We start from the raw sequence: 20,950 nt of genomic DNA, 5'->3' as shown, positions 1-20,950 counted from the left end.
AAGAATGGTAAATTCAGAAATCTGTTCACTTGCCTTTATCTTAGCAGTCACACCAGTCACGATTCAAAAAGAGGCGACATGGATGGAATTTATTTGGAATAAAATGTGTGGGGAATGTGTGGGAAAGTGGTCACGAGTATTGGTGCACTCTCTGGTCCTGGAGGACTCAGTTCAGGATCCAAAGTGAATATATTGTCCTGTACGCCAGTGAATGCCATTCACAATAGTGCGAGGATGGCTGCTTCTACGGATTGGCCAGGGAATAGCTGAAAAGATAATGGGTCAGTGCCAAATGGAGGAGAAACCTTTTTTCCCCGGAACCTGTAAATTATGCTGAATGCTGTGTTGTATTATTTGATGGCTATGGCGGATGAAGACAATGCTTTCATCACTGAATGTAGTGTCCAGTTTGTTACAGAATGGAGAGAAAGAACTGACACAAATCACACCTATGGGTAGGCAAGGTGGGGCTCAAGTTCAAAGAACAGCCAATAACAATCTATAGGCTCCTAGGACAGAGGTTGTACTGTGCCAGGAAGAGCGAAAAAGTGAAAAGAGGCTATGTATTGATGCATGCAACAACTCGACAGCTAATGCAAACGTATTAAGTCAAGTTTTTGGAGGAACGGTCTAAAAGAGAAAAAAACAGAAAGAAAAAAATAAGCCAGTAGCAAAAAATTTGAACTGTGAGGTGGACATACCGCAGACCTAGAGGCGGTGGGCTAGTCTTGGAAGGGCCACACCAAGAGGCGACAGGCTACACTTGAGCTATGTGGGCACGCATCATTCTGATGTACATCAGCTCTGCTACTTTTCACCAGTTGGTAATATTCACCCAAGCTAGGAAGAGAATACAGCAGAGTGCTTTCACTTTATCACAGCATGCATTTTTTATGGCTCTGGTGGCAAAGGCTAACTTTCAAACACTTAAGAAAATTGTGAAGTGCTGTAATTTATACAGGAAAACGGAAACTGGATACAAGCCAAGTGGTTGCCAATGGTGCTCACAGTGCATGAACATTTCAATTTGTAAGCTACTGTATCACTTAATTTTTTCATGACTATGTATTGGGGAGATAAATAAAATGGACTTTCTATTGAGTTCATTGAGAAAGGAATATAGACAGATATTACAGGATGACTCTTCTGAAGCTGGCAAAGAATATCTGTAGAGAAAATGATATGGCATAACAAATAAAATGGATCCCAGTTTAGAAACACTTACCTTAGGAAGCTCTTCAATCTGATTAGCATCTAAATAGAGTTCTTCCAAGGTCTTCTCAAAAGTAAAAATCTCCTTGGGCACTTGTTCCAAACTACAGTGAGAATAATCAAGTGTTGTAACCGTCTCTTCTTCCCCTCGCAAGCAGCGACATGGCACCAATCGCACAAACAAGTTTCGTTTTGTTGTCATTTTCAGGCACTACAAGGAAAACAAAAGCATGCATACATTAATATCAATGCTACAGCATGAAGTAGACATGCAGAATGTAAAACGGGTGTGCTACTTGAGGATTAAGGTTTCAGGGCTACCCTCGTGTCTTTATGGTGATGCAGCCATGAAAGAACAGCACGCTGCATCAAGGTCTACCAGATAACCAATTCAAAAGTTCTAGAGGATGGGAAAGGGCCACATGACTTTTTAGAATCTCTTGGAAAAAAATCAGAATATATACTCAAGAAAAAGGTGGCAAGCCTAAAGCAACTTCCATCAAGAACACACTTATTTTTGTAGGGCGTGCAGGTTCATATAGTCAAAATAGGGCCAACTCGTGTGTACTATGAGCAATACACAGAATGTGTCTAAACCTTCTGGTGCAGTAAAGTGGTTAGATCAAAAAATAGCAATAATTTCCGGTAATAATGAAGTTTCCCGCTGGTACGACTCAATTCGATGCAACTTTGAGACTGCATTAAATTCTGCAGCATTCTTGACACTGCACTAGTAGATCAAACAGCGGTCACAAGGCAGTTTTAAAGCATATTTCTGCAAATATATTGGCTGGATATGTTTATATAGCGAGGTACTATTAGGAACTATTGAAATAATGCAATACTTCAAAGGGGCCATAGTCATCAATAGAATGATTGCTTTACAAAAGAAAATGAATTTATATACAAATCAGAGGCTGTCTGCGCAAGGTGCAAACAATGGGGCACAAATGGGTCACTTTCGTCTCCAACAGAGGAAACCGGTTACTCAGAAAAAAAATGAACCTGCCACACAAACAGTGCCCATCTTAACCGATGCGTCGTGGTGGCAGACAGAAAGCACCCATCATGAATTCACAGAATATAGAATTAAAACGAACGTGCCAGCGACACTGACAGAAAAGGGCCTTCCACAAAATATTTGAACCTGAATTATTTTGCCACTATTATGACCATTAAATTCACAATGCCCTACGAACAGGCTCATCAGTTACCTTGAACAGACAATCTCCCGTCATTTAACTTGCTAGAAATGCTACCTTGTAGCCTGCTGGGTACTGAATCCTGGCGCATCAGTTGTATGCACATAATTCTGGCTTCTTAGTTACTGTGCACAGAACGCCAGCTCATCAATTATGCCCTCAGACACGCCAGTTGATACCCACAAAATTCCTGCCAAGGAGTTCCGAGCTAGTGCTCGTTAAACTGTATCTAAACTCGACTCCTACTTCAACTCGACCTGGGAGACGGCCCATCTGGAAGCAACCCGAGATTGTGACAGGGTGACCGCAGGAAAGGGTTGTAAACATGATGTTGCCTACAGATTTGGGGATTGTAAAGACAGGAACAGGACATGCTAAGAAGAGCATATGCCTCACACTTGTGAATATGGCTTTCCCTAACTCGCACCTCTGGAAATGATTCAAGGTGCTTGTTTTTTTACATGAAATTTACCTTTTAGGAAGGAAGATTCTCTTTCCCTGCACTCTATGAGGTCTTTTTGCAGTCGTCTGATATTTGTTAAGGAAAATAATTTCTGCCAATTTACAACAAAGACGAAAAAATGTCTGCTGTGCGCTGACTGTGTGCCATTTTTTCATCACCTGTGGCGATATTCAGCTCCCAGACACTTTTCTGGCATGTATAAGCTATGTGATGGGGAAAGCACGCACATGGGCCATGTGTGTTCATGCAGAGGAAGCACAGGGAAGATGAATGCTCCAGCAAATAGTAAATACAGTCAGTCAGTCAGTCAGTCAAGATACTTTATTCAATTAATAAAAATCAAAAAAAGAAACAAATATAAATTCATCACAGGGAGTAAACAACAGCAGTTCATTGGGTATACAGACAATATATATATAAATTACACATAGATTAAAACACAGTTAAAATATATCTCAATGGGACAATTAAAAACAGCCAATATACAATTAATTCATACACTGGGAGGGAATACTCTGTGACCTACGGCGACCTTTGTTAATACGGACACGCGCTACCAGGTAACTTGCTACATGGAAAGTGACTTGTGCGCTAGATAAAAGTTGCAGAAACAGGAGAGCGGGTCTCACCTGGAGGAAACCCGCCTCCCTTAGAATCGGGAACAAATATTTTTGCCTCATTTCTGCGTAATGGTCACAAAACATCATAAAGTGTAGTGTGTCCTCTATTGAGAAATTGTCACAGTCGCAGGCTTTTCTGGTGAGTCCCAGGTAGGGAAAGAACCAAGCATAAAATGTATTAAATTAAAATGAAATCTAATACCAATGAAACGGTCTCGTTACCAGAAGAAGATAGGGTTCAAGTCCGGGGGCAGTTATCAATCCATAATTCCTTCTTACAAGTGGTTTCTCCATCTCCTTTGCCTCCTGCTCAACAGTAAATAAGTTTAACAGGGCAATTTTATTCTCCCTCACATCTTCTCTTTTTATACAACCGGGAGAATGGAAAAGCTCGGGTCTGCCTAATTTCGTGAACATGGCTTTAATATAGACCAACCATGGGATCTTGTGGGCTTTATCCAGAGCCAGGCAATCCTTGAGAATCAGATGGTTCAAGGAAATTTCCTGGTTAAGCCAGGTTTTGATCCAGCAAATTACAGGGGCGGATTTCAGTAAGTCTGTAACAAATCCCAACCCCAACTCCAAATGAGTTGAAAAGGTCGGGGTTGACTGTTGTACAGAGAGAAGGGATCTAATAAAACACATATTGCAATAGAAGCAGGTAACACATAATTATGTTCTCCTGATACTTCCTTATTAATGTTCTTGACCCCTCTCATCCCAAGGCAGTCGCCTTGACAAAATGAGAAAAAGTTTGAAGGGAGGCACGCAAATTATGACTATATAGACTTCGCTTCCGATGGAACCGGGCATAGATGATGCACCATGTGATATACAGGGAAGCTTCCGCTTGGACATGTTTCTACGTGACATTGTAATCAGATGTATCCCAAAAAGTGGCAGAGAACGGTTTATTGGCTTCTAGTACCGGGTTACTGGAATGTTCGCCCAATCACGCTACATAGCGCAAACATGCACCAGGACACCGAGCACAGGACAATACTGGGCTGTTAATGTTATTTTCTTGCATCTTAGTCAACGTCTTTCTTCCTCTTCTAGTGTTCTACCTTTTTCGGTAGGGTAACCTCTTTACCATCATTTTGCATGGATGACTTACATTTTTCCCACATCCGGGAATTACTTTTTTTCAGCACTCCATGGGACTGCATGTTCTTACTTGGCCTCAACTGTGTATTGCTTCCCCTCACCCTGTCCCCCATGCTCTCCTTGTAAATCCCCACACTCTCCAAGCTCATCTTTGCTTCGACTGCTCCTCGCAGTCCAACACCTTTTTTCCCCTAATACGCCAGCTTCTATGTTGCCTCCCTGCCCGTCCTTCCTCCAATAACCCCACCGGATCCACCGTTGCAGCCCCACCCTCCCCATTGTGTTTTTATACCTTTATTTTTTATGTTTAATGTGATAGCGCATGTAACATGAAGACAATTTCCTTACTGACTGAACCCTGTATAAGATTCTGTAATGTTCAGCCTTGTGAGACCATGGTCTACTGTGTAACCTGTTAGACTACAGACAGACATACACAGCACTACAGAACCAATTGGAGGACGCCACAAAAGGATTTGCTACAATTCTAAACCCACGTGGGAAAGTAAATGCTTGAAACCGGCACTTTCTCTTTTTGTGCCAGGATTAAAGCAATAGGTTTATAGCTTGGAGCTGCTTGCGGAAGAGGTTCATGCGTGAACTTCTGTATGCAAGTGTTGAATGAGGAACATAGGTCGATGTCTCAATGAGATGATGGAGGAGTGTTTTAGCTGGTATTGCAGCCTTTCCCAACTAAAGGTAAGTAGAGGAAAAATAGAAGATCTCTGTATTTATGTAAAAGGTGAGAATTCCAAAAGTGCTAATCTGAATTACAGGATACGGATTTTAATATCGTTTTGCAACAAGTAACTAGCTATTTTTTTAGGTGTTTAATTTCACACTAGATTCAGCTTTATTCTTCACATCAGCAACTATACTAACTACTTTGTATAAAAACCGCAATACGCCAAGGATATAAGCGGTGTGAGGGAAGGGAGATGGTGTGGCTATGGATAAAACGCCTAATAACGCAGGAGGAAGAACCCGAGCCCCCGTTTACCTAAGGCTTGGAAGCAGTCGCTCCTGGTGTAGAAAGCACAGCATCGCAGGACACATTTGGGTTACAAAAATAGCAAATTGCGCAAAACTGGGATGCTATACTTGGAGAACATCAAATCATAACGCAAACTCCTGTAGAGGAAACACATACTGGAGAATAAGCCTGTAACTATGGAGACATATACACACAATCTGCCAAACATGAGTACACTGGGAGAATGAGTGAGGTGGCGGCAACACTTAAGATCTACAAACGAAGCAAAGGTCTAAGGGGACGGGGAGAGGGGGCAAACCTAGGGCAAGTCACCATGATAGTCTCAAACTCAGCACAGTACAATGTTGTAGATTTGTTTCAATTGTTAACTGTTAAGAATCTAGTGTTTGTATTAATCAAGCTGTGGATGATGAAATCTACATTATAAATAAATGAAATGAGAAGCCGTCCTGGGCACCAAACGTGCAAAAGCCCTCAAAGACATTAGCTATGCACAATACGGGTCATCTGTAAATCCTCTTTTTTTCTTTTCTTCATGAAGGAAACATGTGCACAGTTGTAATGGAACAGATGACTGCTAATTATGAGTATTGTTAAGTGAGCTGGAAATGTATGAAAAGAAGATAAAATCAAATAAAGAGATTTAAAAAAATGGTGTGGCTACGTATATTAGGAATACAAAAGACACCTCAGAGTTTCATGACCGTCCAAAGGAACTTCGCCTTTGGCCTCGTTCCTCTACACATGGTCACGAAACTCCTCGATGACTTTCAATATTCTTATAATATACCAGAAGAAGTACCTTATTCCCATATATAATGTTTATAAGAGGCGGTGGTTCAATACATTAAAACTAGATTTAATTTAACTATTGTCCATTTCACCATTTACACATTGTTTAAATTACAAAGGCGTTATGGCACATTTGGATATCATAAGTAAAAAGGAGCAAGCAGAAATGGAGATCACCCTCCTTGCCTACAACCCAAGTGCTTGAACTCCAAGGTGCAGAAACAAAATTACAGTGGGAGCAGGATATGCCTGAAAAATTGGAACATGACAGCACCAGAATTTGTTCGACGGATTCAGATTATTTGTAAAGCAGTTTAAACATAACGTGGAAATGCGGAACATAAGATGGGTTTCTGAAATTAAAAGCACTGATTCCCAATGAATGAAGGATGTCCGTCAGACTATTGTGCGGCAATATTGTCCCACGTAAATATTGTGCCTAAATATTTTTACTAACATTTCACATTTGGGGTGGATTTTTTATTAACTGCATTGATAATAACCTCATGCAGTGATATACACAAGATTGGAAGCTGGTAAATTGCACTCTTTTTACAGCATTGGGCTAGACATCCACATTGGATGCAGACACTCATTAAACACCATCCTTGTGTTCTATCACAGGATTATAAGGTCAACGGATTCATCAAAATTCATGCTTTGCCAGTAATTCACGACTGGGAAAGTTCCACTTCTCGATAATGGCTGCCAATAACCTCACGCTTCGCTTCTGAATTATTCAACTGGCTTCCAGCAGCTTTAATAATTGGCCTTCAGCAAACTAAAGAATGGACAGTTTAAAGAGGCAAATTAGCTGAAGATAGCAGAAAAAACAAAATATGTACGGAAAAGCTTTATTCACCAAAACATAGATGTTCTAAGGAAACCAAATGCAAAGCACTGAACAGATAATCACATCAGTCTCCGGAAGAGCGAACTCATCCTGGCGTAACCAGAAGCATAGATATTTTCTGATGAAAGCAGATCACCTGCCACAAAAGCAGGTTTCAATTCTTCAATTTACATTGAATCAATACTGCAGCCTTTCATCTGGAAAGAACAGCCTTTAATGAAAGGGCCTTGTAATAAAAGATGAGAGCTCCCAAACAAGAAGTAATAGAGCATCACCAAACAAGATCTGTCTTCTGCAGAATAGCTCTGCTATCCAATACAGCACTGTCTGCACAGCCTTGGGAAATGACTATCGCACATTTCGTGAACCCACGGGAGCATTAAAATGATAGTCTTCTGCCTGCATGCACTGTCACGTGAAATATCATGTTTCAGCAACACTGTGCTATCAGTGTGTATCGCTTAAAACATGTATGGCTCAACTTTGAAGAGGAGTTGTGTTTGAGTACCGGTGGTGCTCTAAGGAAACAGCTAAAGGATCTGGACTCCGGAGATCATTCAGGAATCTTCATTGATTAGTGTCTTGTGCGTAGTTCTTGTAAACAAAAATAACACTGCAAAGGGAAAAACTAGAAAAGCACATTTCCAGACCATATGCTAGGTATTCAGGGATCAAAAAGCTCTTATCTGGATATCCCAGCCATTGTGTATGGGTGGAAAGCAAATTTTTATGTCCTTAGTCTCCAAGTGGTCACCTCTCATACGTTTGAAAGCACATGACCATTCTTTTTTTTTGTTTAAGAAATTTTTATTAAGCATTGAAGAGTAATACAAAAAACATGTCATGAAAAAATTAAAAAAAAGTACATATGAATATATTAATAAAAGACATTAATCCATAGGAATTTATATAAGGGAAAGAAGGGTAGAAGAAATAGAGAAAGGAAAGAAGGAAAGAGAGAGAAAGAAGAAAGCAAAAGTGAAGGAAAAGAGTAGAGGAGAGAAAGAGGAGAAAGGGTAGGTAATCAGAGGGATCACAAGGGGTGAGAAGCACGCGGTAAGGGAGAAGGATTAGAGGAGAGATAGGAGGTAAAGGGAAGCCATAATAGATCAGATTTAATTTTCATAGAAATAGAGGTGGAGGAGGCAATAGATATTCTGTGTTCATCACAAATATAATTCCACCATGTGTGGACCGAGAGTTTTGAATTGTCTTTCCAACACGATAAGATAACTTTAAATGCAAGAGCAATAAATAGATCAAACAGTTTAGCAGAAGAAGATGTAACAATATTAATATCCTCAGATAAAGAACCTAAAAAGATACGTAAAAAGGACAATTGGGAGGTAAGAGATAGTATTTTCATACATATAGTCCAAACATCAGTCCAGAATGATAAAACAGATGAACAGTCGTACAATTGGTGTTGAAGAGTACCAGTAACTGTAGAGCAGGACCAACATAAAGGAGAAGAGGTTGGGGAAAATTTATGTATAGAAACTGGGGTAATAACAACTCTATGATATATAAAAAGTAAGGATTGAGTAATGCGTGCAGCAACAGAGACTTTAAAAATCCTGGACCATAAACGATCCCACATTGCAATGTCCAGAGAGACATCAAGGTCAGTCTCCCAGGCAGTCTCTATTTTGGATTTAGAGCGAACAGAAGAATTGGACAGTAAAAGTGAATATACAAGAGCAGCTTTAGGGAGTTGAGTAGAAAAAAGAGGATAAAGTGGAGTGACTGGAGTAAAGAGCACATGACCATTCTATAGGAGCGTCAAATCATGTAAGATAAAATACGGTTGAAGAACACACCTACGGAATGAAAAGGTGGCTTACCTCCTTCATTAATGCACAGAAGATGAAAAATTGAAACCCTTTGCAGTTGCTAATGTCAACAGTCTTTTTCAAAATGAATGGCAAGCCTTTGGAATAAAGAAGACGTGGATATTTGAAGGCCCTAGGGTGATTTTCTTATGGTCTGCAAACAATGCGAGCTGTAGTCATTGCAGCTTTTATCACACTGCTTGCGCTCTAAAGCCGGAAGATTCAGAATCACTATTTCACACAGCCCTTTCTTTAGTATACCAAAGCTCTAGGATAGCCACTAGGCCTATTTGCAACTGTGGCATACGTTTCCACTCCCAGGAGAGCTTAAATGCTTTCTTCAGCAAGATGGAGTATGTGGAGCACGATCCGGCAGGAGCGGAGTTCCAAAGTTTGAAATCATTTGTCAAAAGGCGCTCGAAATGTCTTAAGAAGAAACTATGATCAGTGTCCATCCATGCCTCCAGTGCAAGATAAACACTTGTGCAACTATTTGTAAAGCCTCAAAAATGAGCACAGAGTCCTAACTAGCCAAGCTCAGTGCAGCCCTTCTATATTGAAGCTCACCCTAGTTGCTGTTTGATTTACCAGGCTCGTGGGATACTTTAGGATATTACTTACTGATGTGACAAAACTTCCTAATGCACATCTCAGTGATTTAATTCAATTACTGCGTACGATGAAATGTGTTTCCTTGTTGCAATCTGTCGGCAAGCAAAGGTAAACTTAATTCGGATGAGAAATCCATTGCTCCAACAACGGAGCGTCTTCAGAAAATAGCCTTGATCATTTCCCCATATTGAAAAATAAGAAAGCAACTCAGAGAATTTATGGGAACCAGTATGTGTTTAGAAAAAAGGAATTGATTTCCTTCTGAGCAGTGTTAACTCGCAACTCATTTTTTAATATTTTAGGAATGCACTTTGCAAAAAAAGGTTCATTGCATAATTTATTTTGGGTGTACGAATCTATTAAACATAAAAGCAAAACAAAATACAACATGTAAATACAAATATATATTCATGCAATTGATCAATCATGCCTCAGTTAAAATGAGCCAGAGAATACGATTAATTTTTCTTGCACATTGCTGCATATGTTCAAAGACCATTGCTTTCAGTTTATGGATTCTGGTGCCAAAGTATTTCAGCCCACAAAGGCACTAATTATATATTCATTACCATTTTGGTTTTGCAAGTAATGAAATCCTTTATATACATGTTTTATATTATCATTAGTGATATAATATGATGTTCTGTTCAAAAGGACAAGCCTGGTGACGAAAAGAAATGTATGACTGGTGTAGCAGTCAATTTGCTACTACTCTGCTCTTTAAATTCTGAATTCTTTCACATGTGCTCTGCTGGGGCTCGCTGTATTTTTTGCTAAAGTACTTAATTTAACTCAAACAGTTCCAAGAGCCACAAAAGATGGACTGCATACGCATTGTTTATGAACCAAATGTTGGCAGACGGCACACGCAGTTTGATACTTTTTCACATCACCCAGATGATGTACACTGTACAGACGACAAGTTCTGTTTTCTGTGTCGAGGCAGTCCCTTCGCCACCGATTCCTGTCGGGACGAGAGCAAAGGCCTCGAGAGGCTGAGCAGTTTTCAAGAAAATCATTGTTTGTGAGCCCAGGTATAAATCACAAGGGTGCCCAAAGCAGGTAGCTGCCTGTAACCACACTGGTCCTAGCTGCTGATGAATGGAGGACGATCTGTGACAGGGTGTCTGCTTCTCTTATTTTGCTCGACTTGTCATCTAACCTCTCACCGGCACCCTCAAGGGAAAGGAGGAGGAGCCAGGATCCAACTTGGCTGCTCAGAGCCTCTGTTCCGCTGAAGCCCCGCTTTCATCAACTAAGTGAGGCGCTTAATTCCCCCCTAAACAACTGTTTCAACCATCTCTGTGAGAGAGAGAGAGAGAGTTCCCTTAAGGCACAACTTAGTACAGGTTTAAAATAACGAACCTTATGACGTGACAATTACATACAACAAATGCATAGGGAAAGTTAAAAATTCATTTATTTTGAATACATTACAAAAATAACAGTTAATAGGGATAACTAAACTAGATCCCTAATCTAAAACAAACGTAAAATTGAGACAGTACAGTTAATTGCGACCTGCACAATTACAAGCAGACAGAACAGTTACAACATAAAATTGTTGAATACAGATTTGTATATTCTTGCTCCGATCTGGTAACACCAGTATTGTATCGCTACCACCTCAGCGTATCAATTGTAGTGTTGGAGACTTGAATTATACAATTTTAGTTGCGTCAACGCGTTTCGGTGATGTTTCCTTATTATGACCACCTTTATCAAGACATGTGAATTTTCTGCCAAGCACAGGGGGTGTATACAATCGCCCCTAGGATAATATGGAGGGTCACTTGTAATAATCAAGTTCCGAGTCCTGATTGGAGCATGGGCTTCAATTATCGCCTCATTGAAAATGCTGCTGCTAGTAGAATATTCTGTTCTGAGTGTATACGACTTATGTAGTTCCCACTTAACATAAGGGACCAAAGTTAAATAGTTTTTACTGTCGGCCTTTAAGTGTATCAGTGATTAGGCCACACTTGCCGTGCAAGGATATCCCGATCTCCCAACTTCTTACAGGTAATGTCGCGGGGGATTGTTGATTGAAAGGGATTCACGGTTAGGCTTCTCGGGAATTACCTAATGGGACGGTAAATGACTCTGCTGTCCCTTAGGCTCCCTTCTGTGGCCAAATATAACGAGAGACTACCTCATCAGTGGTAAAGAGTTCTGTTCTCTCTGGGGGTCCGAGTCGTGTGTGACATCGGATGGTCGGGAGTGTCTGACGCTGTGGCCGCCGTTCCAACCGGTCGTAGCAACACAAGGTTTCTGGCGAAAATCTCACCCGGCGTTTTAACCTCAAGATGGCACCTGAGAAGGAACGGACCTGCTTTTTGAATGACTTGAGGCAGATCCTTGCAAACTTTTACCGAATACCTACCCCCTACCCCTCCCCACTCTACTCCTCTTCACTTTCCTGCTACTGACCTCTGCCCTCACCTGTCCTGGCCCTAGTCCCCTACCTGTTTATCTGTGAATTTGACCTCATTTGAGATCTAGCTATTTTGTCTGATGCCCGATGGAGCTACCTGGTTTAGCTATAGAGGAGACAGGTTGGGGATTCCCTCCTTGGATGTCACCTACCCAGTCGGTCTTTAGCCAGACTTCCTTCCATCTCTCCTGTCGTCTCTTCCCGCATCCTCCCTCTATTTAGGTCTCTCCTTCTCTCTTCTCTCAATGTATTGAGATTGAAGTATTTTGTCTGATGCCCGATGGAGCTACCTGGTTTAGCTATAGAGGAGACAGGTTGGGCATTCCCTCCTTGGATGTCACCTACCCAGTCGGTCTTTAGCCAGACTTCCTTCCATCTCTCCTGTCGTCTCTTCCCGCATCCTCCCTCTATTTATGTCTCTCCTTCTCTCTTCTCTCAATGTATTGAGATTGAAGTATTTTGTCTGATGCCCGATGAAGCTACCTGGTTTAGCTATAGGGGAGATGGGCCGTAGACTCCCTCCTTGGTCATCACCTACCCAGTCTGCATTTAGACAGATTTCATTTAGTCTCTCTCTTCCCCTATCCTCCCTTTCTCACCTTCCCTGTCCCCTCCCCTCTACGCTCCATTTATTTTGCCCTCCATGTTCCTTAAATGTTTCCCATTGAGACCAAGCTATTTGGCCAAAGCCCGGTGGAGCTACCTGATAGCTATAGAGGAGATAAGTTTTGGGACTTCCCCCTCGACCGTCACTTACCCAGCCGTACTTTGGGCAGACTTTCCTTCGTCTTTCTGCCGTATCTCCTCCCACCCCTTTGCCCTTTCCCCCTTCCCCTCTACACTTCACTTATCTCGTTTTCTGTGCTCTTGTAATTGTTTGTCTAGCAACTGATGTAATCTTGTAATTTTGTGGAACCTCATGTAAAGCGCTCTGCTACCTCCGGGTCTAGCCAGCGCTACATAAAACTCTTAAAATAAAATAAACGCTGTCCCTCCAGGTCCTCGGAGGGACAGGGTATTTTTCAGGAGAGCCATCCCCATAACATGTTCCTGAAAGCAGTAAAATATAACTAAGATGTTGACAATTAAGCACAGCTTATAAATCTGCGCCTTTCCAGTTATTTCCATTGCAAGTGGGTGAATATTCGGAGCTCAGATTTTGTTATTTCAAACACTTTGGACTTTAAAAATCCAAATAGGGACACAAAAATATGCTCAGGCCCAAGGCCTCATAAATCCTACCAATTACTTTGCGAATTAGATGTACAGATATTACAAAGAATATCAGTTATGTTGAAAACTGCCCTTTAAATCTGTAGAATCCCTGCTGAGTTGGGGCAGCGCTTTTCGACTAATAGACCATCTCCTGGAACAGAGGACAGTGATCAGGGGAACAGGAGTTCTAACCCTGGCCTCGCCACTATCTAATGATGGATTACCACACATTGCCTGGCAACGGTTCTATCGCTAAAGTTGCCTGGCTGTGAGGAACCATAGTTGGCCAACGAGTACAGATGCCAGAGAAGACCACTGTCAAGGTGGCCACGATGATTACTGCCACATTATCTCATTAACCTGCAGGCATCTTTACTAGTGTAGCTATTCTGATGTTTCTAGTCCTCAGATACCTGAATATAGTATACCAAAAACTCGTAGGTTAGGCAATTTGGACCAAAATGCATCATTATAAACACACTTTCTACATGCTAGGCAGATTTTGTTGATTGCAGTATTTGCCAGTTTCCTCTTCGTGCTGTTCTAGGTATCATATGGAAAACTATTACCTTATGTTTGTGGGATATCCCAGTAGAGAGGGCTCTCTGGGAGTGGGCAGCTCGTGTTAACTGATGTGTGTGCATGTATGGTCAGTGTTATCTGCAGGTGTAACTCTTCCCTTCAAAAGGCTGCATAAAGGGGCAATTTCGACCTTAACCACAGCTGTGTGAGTTAATTTGAGTCTATAGTGTACAGTATTCCTAAATTAATAGTCTGTGTACCTATATCCCCACTGAGTAATTGCCTTTATGTTTCTCAATGCCCATTAATCTCATATTCCCATTTCTGTATGCGCCATCCCTTGCCCAAACCGCCTGATTCCCCATGTTCCAGGGGCCGGTCCTCCACTATGGGGGAGGAGTGTTGGCCCACTGGTTTTAAGCAGTGAGGAACAAAAGAGGATACTAACTTAGAGTTATTATCTTTTTATGCTTCGTGGCCTGCTGCTTTGCGGTTGGGCGGGGATGCTCTGCTCTCAGAGCAGGGGAGGAGAGGTTTGCCAATCCTATGTGTGCAATGACTGCTTGGTCGGCCCTCTCAGGCTGCCCAAACCAATCACGCGCACTTTCCCCATTCTTCATGCAGGCTGCATTGAAGTGTTGTGATTAGCTTAGGGAAGGCTGCCTGCTTCCTGTTCCTGTCAGAGTCGGAGGCAGGGAGAGCAGGAGCAGAGACGCGGACCCAGCCTCAAGATAACCTGCGAATCATGCCAGCCGCCACTGCCATGTTCCCATGACCTTATAAACCAATGTGGGTGGTAAAGCTTTGTTCTAGTCACTACAGGCAAAGCAAAAATACCAGGTCAGAACCTATCCTGCTACCGGTGCTTAATGATGATGAGGTTTTCATTTTTAGACCTTGAAATGGTCTATAAGAATCCAAGAATAATAATGTGTATTTGAGTCCCTTTGTAATGCTAAATCTTGAAGAATCAGCCAGAAAAAGTGAAAGGTCCGCCATCACTCTAAATAATTACAGAAAAACTGTAAACATCTTTGCCACATGGGGATGCAGACTGCATTGTCTAGCCACCCGCTCCTCTAATAATATGAAGAGGTTTGACCATTACAGCACATTGGCCCCGACCCCAAAGGAAGTCTACTGTGAAGAGTATCAGTTAAAGTGAGTGGTAACATGCGAATAGCAACACAAAACCTATAAAGAGCATAGGATATTCCTTCAACTCAGTAAGGGACAAAACAGGTTTATTAAATGAACATCTAAATATGTGCATTATATATGAATTTTCCTAGGGTATTGAAGCACCAAGTCCTTGGGCACCTTTTGGTAAATACTGGGAAAACACCTTGGCAAATATTTGATTTACCTGACCACTGTATAATGAAACTAGGCAGTATTATGTATGCCCCATGATTCAGAATAGAAGGGAGAGAAATGTGATCGAAGGGCACTGTCCTTGCAAAGGAAAAGGAGGCAGCTGTGCTTGGGAGCAGTCTGCAAACATATTACGAAAGCAAGGAGGAAATACCACGATTGAAAATCTAAATTTATGAAAAGTACAAGTCTTAAATATCAGATATGTTTTTGGTTCGAAAACAAGTACAATGCACTTCATTAGACTTCGATTCTTTAATTCGTTTTTTTTCTCCAAAATTAGCTCCTGTTCTTTTGAACGTTTTTAAAAAGCAGTTGTTAGGACAGTGTATTTATTTAACAGGATGTGTATTTTGAATTTTAAGAATGCTTTCAACGAGTATACCTCGATTATTTTTTAATGACTGTTCACTTTATGAAATGTTTCAGTAAACATTCTGAAATACGCACTGTCGTTTATTTACTTGTCTAAGGGCATAACTTGTTGGCATATTTGGGGCCTGAAAACAACATTACCACATTCCTTTAGGTCTGTCACTCATAACCTGAGTTTACATAAGTCTTTGGATGGCCGGAAGGGAAAACACCCGCTAGGTAAACTATGGTTCGAACACAAAATGCAATCTACATTTAAGGATTTTTTGCTTTTTTTCTCATCCAGGAAAGTTAACATTATTTAAAGGAATCAATGAAGACAATGCAATAAGAAAAATAGACAATCGCATGCATCTATGATGGGGTAACATGCAATGGGCTCACAAGTGCCAAATTTACTTAAAAGACAACAGTTTCACTGACCAATACAGAGTCTTAAACATTCTTAGAGTTTCAAGTTCCCAGTTCAAAACAATTGTAACCAATAAAACACCAGCAAAGGGTACATTTGTTTTTCAGTAGAAACCAGAAAGCACTGTATTTTACTGCACTGTTACTGCTATGGTGCCCTTTAGTGCCAAATAAGTATAAGTGCAGCCTCTACCATCCAGCATTTTTCTTTGATGGATGCTCCTGTTAAGACCCAAGTGGTCCACAGAAATCCACTTAGTATTCTCTTATGACCATCCAAAGAAGTCCTAGAACATCTTTGACCTACTTCCACTCCTATTTAGGGTCATGGCTTCAGCTCACTGTTCCCTGCACACTGTTGTGTGCTAGCCAGCAGGCCTGCGCCTGACCCACCAGCGGGTCTCTGTCTAGGGAAGGAGGCATCAGCATGATGTCCTCCTTCGGAGACAGCAGGGCTGGGTGCAAGTATCGGGATTGTGGAACCAAGATGACTGGGCATATGGATGCGCCCATAATCAATGACTTCTCACAAAAGTCTGTCCCGAACACTCCTATTGTTAGTTTAACATTGTGATGGTTTGAAAAGCATACTAGGTGAGTCATATCACATCAAAGAAGTAGAAGCACCATATTATAAATATCTTCAGCCGCTATGTACCGGTCCAGAAGGGGTCCATGCACTAGTTTTGCGGCAATAGCAGTGTCTCCAGTGCACAAATTAACTCAGAAAATCTATTGGTTACTGTATGAGAATCAGAAGGTTCCACTCAGAAATGTGAAGAGGCAGCCTTTGCTCGGTTACCTGATATGTGCTGCAGACAACAATATTTGAACAAAATCAGTTGCATGGCCCTGGTCCCGAGCCTGCACACCAAGGCAGAATATGTTCATGATAGCCCAAGATCACCAGGCTCAACTTTTGTTTGGTGCTGAAACTAGACCTGCCACTTGACAAAATCACTTCCAGAAACCACTGGACATTTAATGGACACGCAATGCGCTGTGCTTGTTCCTTACCCCATGATGGAAAATGCACTCAAACAGGTAAAGATGCACAGAAAATAGAAGTAAAGTTTATTTTCTGGAACTCACTCAAGCCCAGCAGGACCACAGTCCCCACACTGGTTTCCAATAAACAAAGGCCCAGATGTATGGAGAAAACGAGTGCTCGGCAGTCCTCACACTAACTTACAAATAAACACAGAGTCAAATAGGCTTAGCCCAACTATATAAAAATAAACTTCATTCACAGTGTGAAATGCAAAGGCAAACAACTCCAGGCATCCAGCAAATCATGAACCTGCTTTATTAACTCAGTTACTTCTTTGCACAGCAGCACAGATGCGGTTAAAAAAACCTCTGTAGACTACAGTATACAGATCAATTTCATAGCAGACTTCATTATGACCATGAGGGGCAGGAACAGGGCAGATTAGGCAGTCAATCCACATTTATTAGCCTATCAGTATCTCGAGACAGATAACAGGGCAGAGTGACACGCTGCCTACCACACCACAATAGCTCAAGTCCAAAGTAGAAAATTCTCAATTATTCTTTGTCACTTGTCGAAAGAATAGAGCAGCAGGAAGGTGCGCTAAATGAAGGGATGGGCATAACTTGCTTAAATTGCAGCAGCATAATTAAACAAAATTACAGCAAAAAATATGGGAGATAACCCAAGTAGCTTAATCCAACATTAAGCGTTATGTTCTCAGTACAAAATGCACCCTTGTGTCCAAAATGAACCCGATAATGCATTTTGTGGTAAGAAAATCACTCTAAATGCAACAGAACATAGACAGCAGCAGCTGCCACACACTCAGTTCACTGTTCTTGTGCTCCCGCGGTAGGATTTTAGTACCAAATTACATGCACAACGTGATTGTGTATTTTTCGCCAATTTCAAGTTGAAAAAGTAAGGAAAAGTGTAAATTGCACCCTCGCCTGTGCACATCCTTGACATGGGGTGAGATCCGCCTGCTGGAAAAGGGAGTTTTAGAACTGGGAAATGAGACAGGCATGGAGGTGAGGGAAATAATGAAAAGTTACTTGTAAAAGCCAAGTTCATGGACAGGCACGGAGGTAGGAGTTAGAGATATGAAAAAAGACATTAAGAATTGACAATAGGAGTGAAGGCGGGGAGGAAGGCTAGAAAATCAAAATTGCTTATAAACACTGGAAAAACACAATTCGTACGATAGTTAATAGAGCAAAAAATAAAACCCTAATCACAGATTTTTCACATTTTTGAAAACACTGCAAAACACAGCTCCATGAGAAAAAGAAACAAATAAAAATTGAAAACAGGAATACCTAAAAACACAACAACGACAAAAACTACAGCAAGGGAATGAAGGGCTGTAATTCTTTCCTGAGAATTATAACTAAACATAATGTTTGGCAATATTACATCCGGGTCGGAGTGTCATATGCACTCAACCTGTGAAAAGCATGCCTTCTTGTAAACGGAGACTTGTGGAAAACAGCAGTATTTTGCTTTTCTAAATGTAAATTGTATTGTGTTGGGCCTTTGTACAGCACATTTTGTCCACTTAAGTGGCACAGAAATTATGTTAAAAACCTGTCCCTACCCCCTCCATCCTGGATGTGCTTTATTAGATTATATAAACAGTGCTGTGGAAGTCTATATGCCCTTAGACAAAGCTGCATGTGTATGCACTGTGCACAATACTTGTTATTAGTATGTTTCATATATTTTTGTCAGATGCATGGTGTTAAGTTTTGTCGGCGTTTGTCATCTTTGGGTTCGAGTCCAGTGAGCGCGCCCTGCTTCCGGGCCCCTTAGTGGCATCGAGTTAGTCTGCCCCCGGAAGTGATTCAGGCTTGTCAAGTGGTGGTATCAGAACATTGTGGCGTCTGCAGCTAGTATTAGCTAGTCATTTGTAACTGGAATATACCAGGCATCAAGGTAACTTCCTAGCTCCACTCATCAGTTTTAGTTTCATGGATTTAGTGCTGCATTAACAGCCAAGAAAACTTACAGGTTTACAGAATCTGGCAAGAGGTGTATGTTGTGCAGATACAAGAACCATGTGAGATAAGAAGATACATAGAGGTGATTAATAGTTGCGGCTCCTTCGTTAAGGCGGAGGAGCGTCGTCCCACTGGCATTTGAGCAGTGCAAAAAAAAGTATAATAAAAACACCTTAAGTTAAGGCGCGAATATAAACGTTACCAGGTGTCAAACACAATTTAGAACTGGAGAAGGAACCCCACCTGAAGTTAAATTGTTCAACAATATTAAACATACACCTTGTGGCAGCTTATTTCCAGCTTGCAAAGGCTACCGTAACACCAGTTTCCAACGACTAGGTAATTGTATGAACCACCTGTGAGAATCCTGCTGCTGATCTGTTTTCCACAGCCGAGGACAGCTAGAGTCCAAATCACAAATGAATGCTTTTCTAGTTCAAATGTGTTTTGTTAGATTTTGCCATCAGTAAACCGAATCTGAATGACCTTTGCTTCAAAAATTCATCACAGGTTAACTTTTGGTTCATAAATATATATTTGCAATGCAATAATTCATCAGCCTATCTCCATAATTGAATTTCACAAGATCTTGTGCTGATCTGTGAAGAATTATAAAATGCTTTCCCAATTTTACATGAATCAATTTCACTATCTATATTAGTCTGGCTGGTTATTTTTTGTGAATCCTCCAATTCTTGCACTTCAAGTGCAGGTGGTTATGCTAACTTCTTCCACGCCTTTTAGTGCACATCAGTGCAAAGTTGTTTCGGATGCAGTAGGGTATCTCTCCGGTCCATATTACTATTCCAACCTATTCTCCTCTGTCTGAAAGCACGGTCAGCATTTAACATATGCCTGCTGTATGCACATAAAAAGAGGGGCGTCTATGAGGTTTGACGTTTTCTCAGCAAATGATAGTTCAAAGAAGCTAATCCCAAGCTCCACATATAAATGAGATTGGTATTTATAGAAGGATACAACAACAAACAGTGTCATTACCAGTGCTTAATATATGGCGGTGTTTGCCAGTGCTCAGCAACAGCACTCATTACTTCATACCAGGACTTATTTCTGAAAGTCCACCACATGGTGGCGCTATCCTTTCTATTTGAGCACATCAGCAACAGTATGTAACAATTCATTATACATGAAAAATATAATAATACCAGTTTACACAGGGAGGCCCGTTCTCGCAGCTTTGTGTGACATGGACTCATCCAAATTGTCAAATATTTGGAGCATGACAGAAAATTGGTATCGTTGGCACTGGCGGTTGGGCTTTTGACAACTCTGACTTGGATAGTGTCGGCGATGCAGGCCACAGAGGCTTTCAATACAATACTTAAGGCCCTGGAACATTTTTTTAAAGATAATAAATTAGGCAATGGTTGGTACTCTTGTTAAATTTGGCTGACTTGTATTATGTTCTTTAGTGTATGTTTTGTATTTAGAAAAACGAACAGCTGTTGCAATTGTGGCTATGTTACTGTGTGTTCAAATGCGTAAAACATATATCTTTGAAAAAAACTAGAAAGATTTCGCAAGACACCATATAACAAGATGAATATCAGGTAAGTGTTATGGTAACATCAATTACATTTGGTGAATGTTATACGTGGCTTAGACAAGAGAAAGATTAAAAACAAGCATAGGTAAAGCCAATTAGTCTGGCATTCGTTGGCTGGCTTTCTGCTTTGTTTGTGCTTATTTTGTTTGTGAGCGACTTTTGTATCCATCCACACACTGTATAAAAACAAGCATAGTGTGAGAGAGAGAGAGAGAGAGAGATGTACATCCATGTATATGCACACATTACAGCAACAGTGCCTGGTACTGAAGGGGGCTACTTATAATGCAGATGTGCATATTATGCAAGAGAAGAATGCCATCACTCAGCGACAGCTAAGCCAATGCCTGAATGGGCTGACCCTCTGCCCT

The 20,950-nt window shown here is 41.1% G+C and overlaps 1 protein-coding gene across 1 annotated transcript in view; it reads right to left on the bottom strand.

Annotated features, from left to right (window-relative positions):
* Positions 1-20,950, bottom strand: part of ERBIN (erbb2 interacting protein) — a 710,182-nt gene that overhangs the window by 344,148 nt on the left and 345,084 nt on the right. Inside the window, exon 4 of the mRNA XM_086963488.1 lies at positions 1,226-1,423. Coding sequence (XP_086819614.1) covers positions 1,226-1,414 — 189 coding nt within the window. The 5' untranslated portion in view covers positions 1,415-1,423. The remainder of the gene's footprint in view (positions 1-1,225; positions 1,424-20,950) is intronic.

This window comes from Lissotriton vulgaris, chromosome 3_1, assembly GCF_964263255.1.
Source record: "Lissotriton vulgaris chromosome 3_1, aLisVul1.2, whole genome shotgun sequence".
In the NCBI taxonomy this organism is placed as follows: domain Eukaryota; kingdom Metazoa; phylum Chordata; class Amphibia; order Caudata; family Salamandridae; genus Lissotriton; species Lissotriton vulgaris.
Note: the sequence above shows the minus strand (reverse complement) of the source record. Positions and strands in the feature narration are given on the sequence as shown.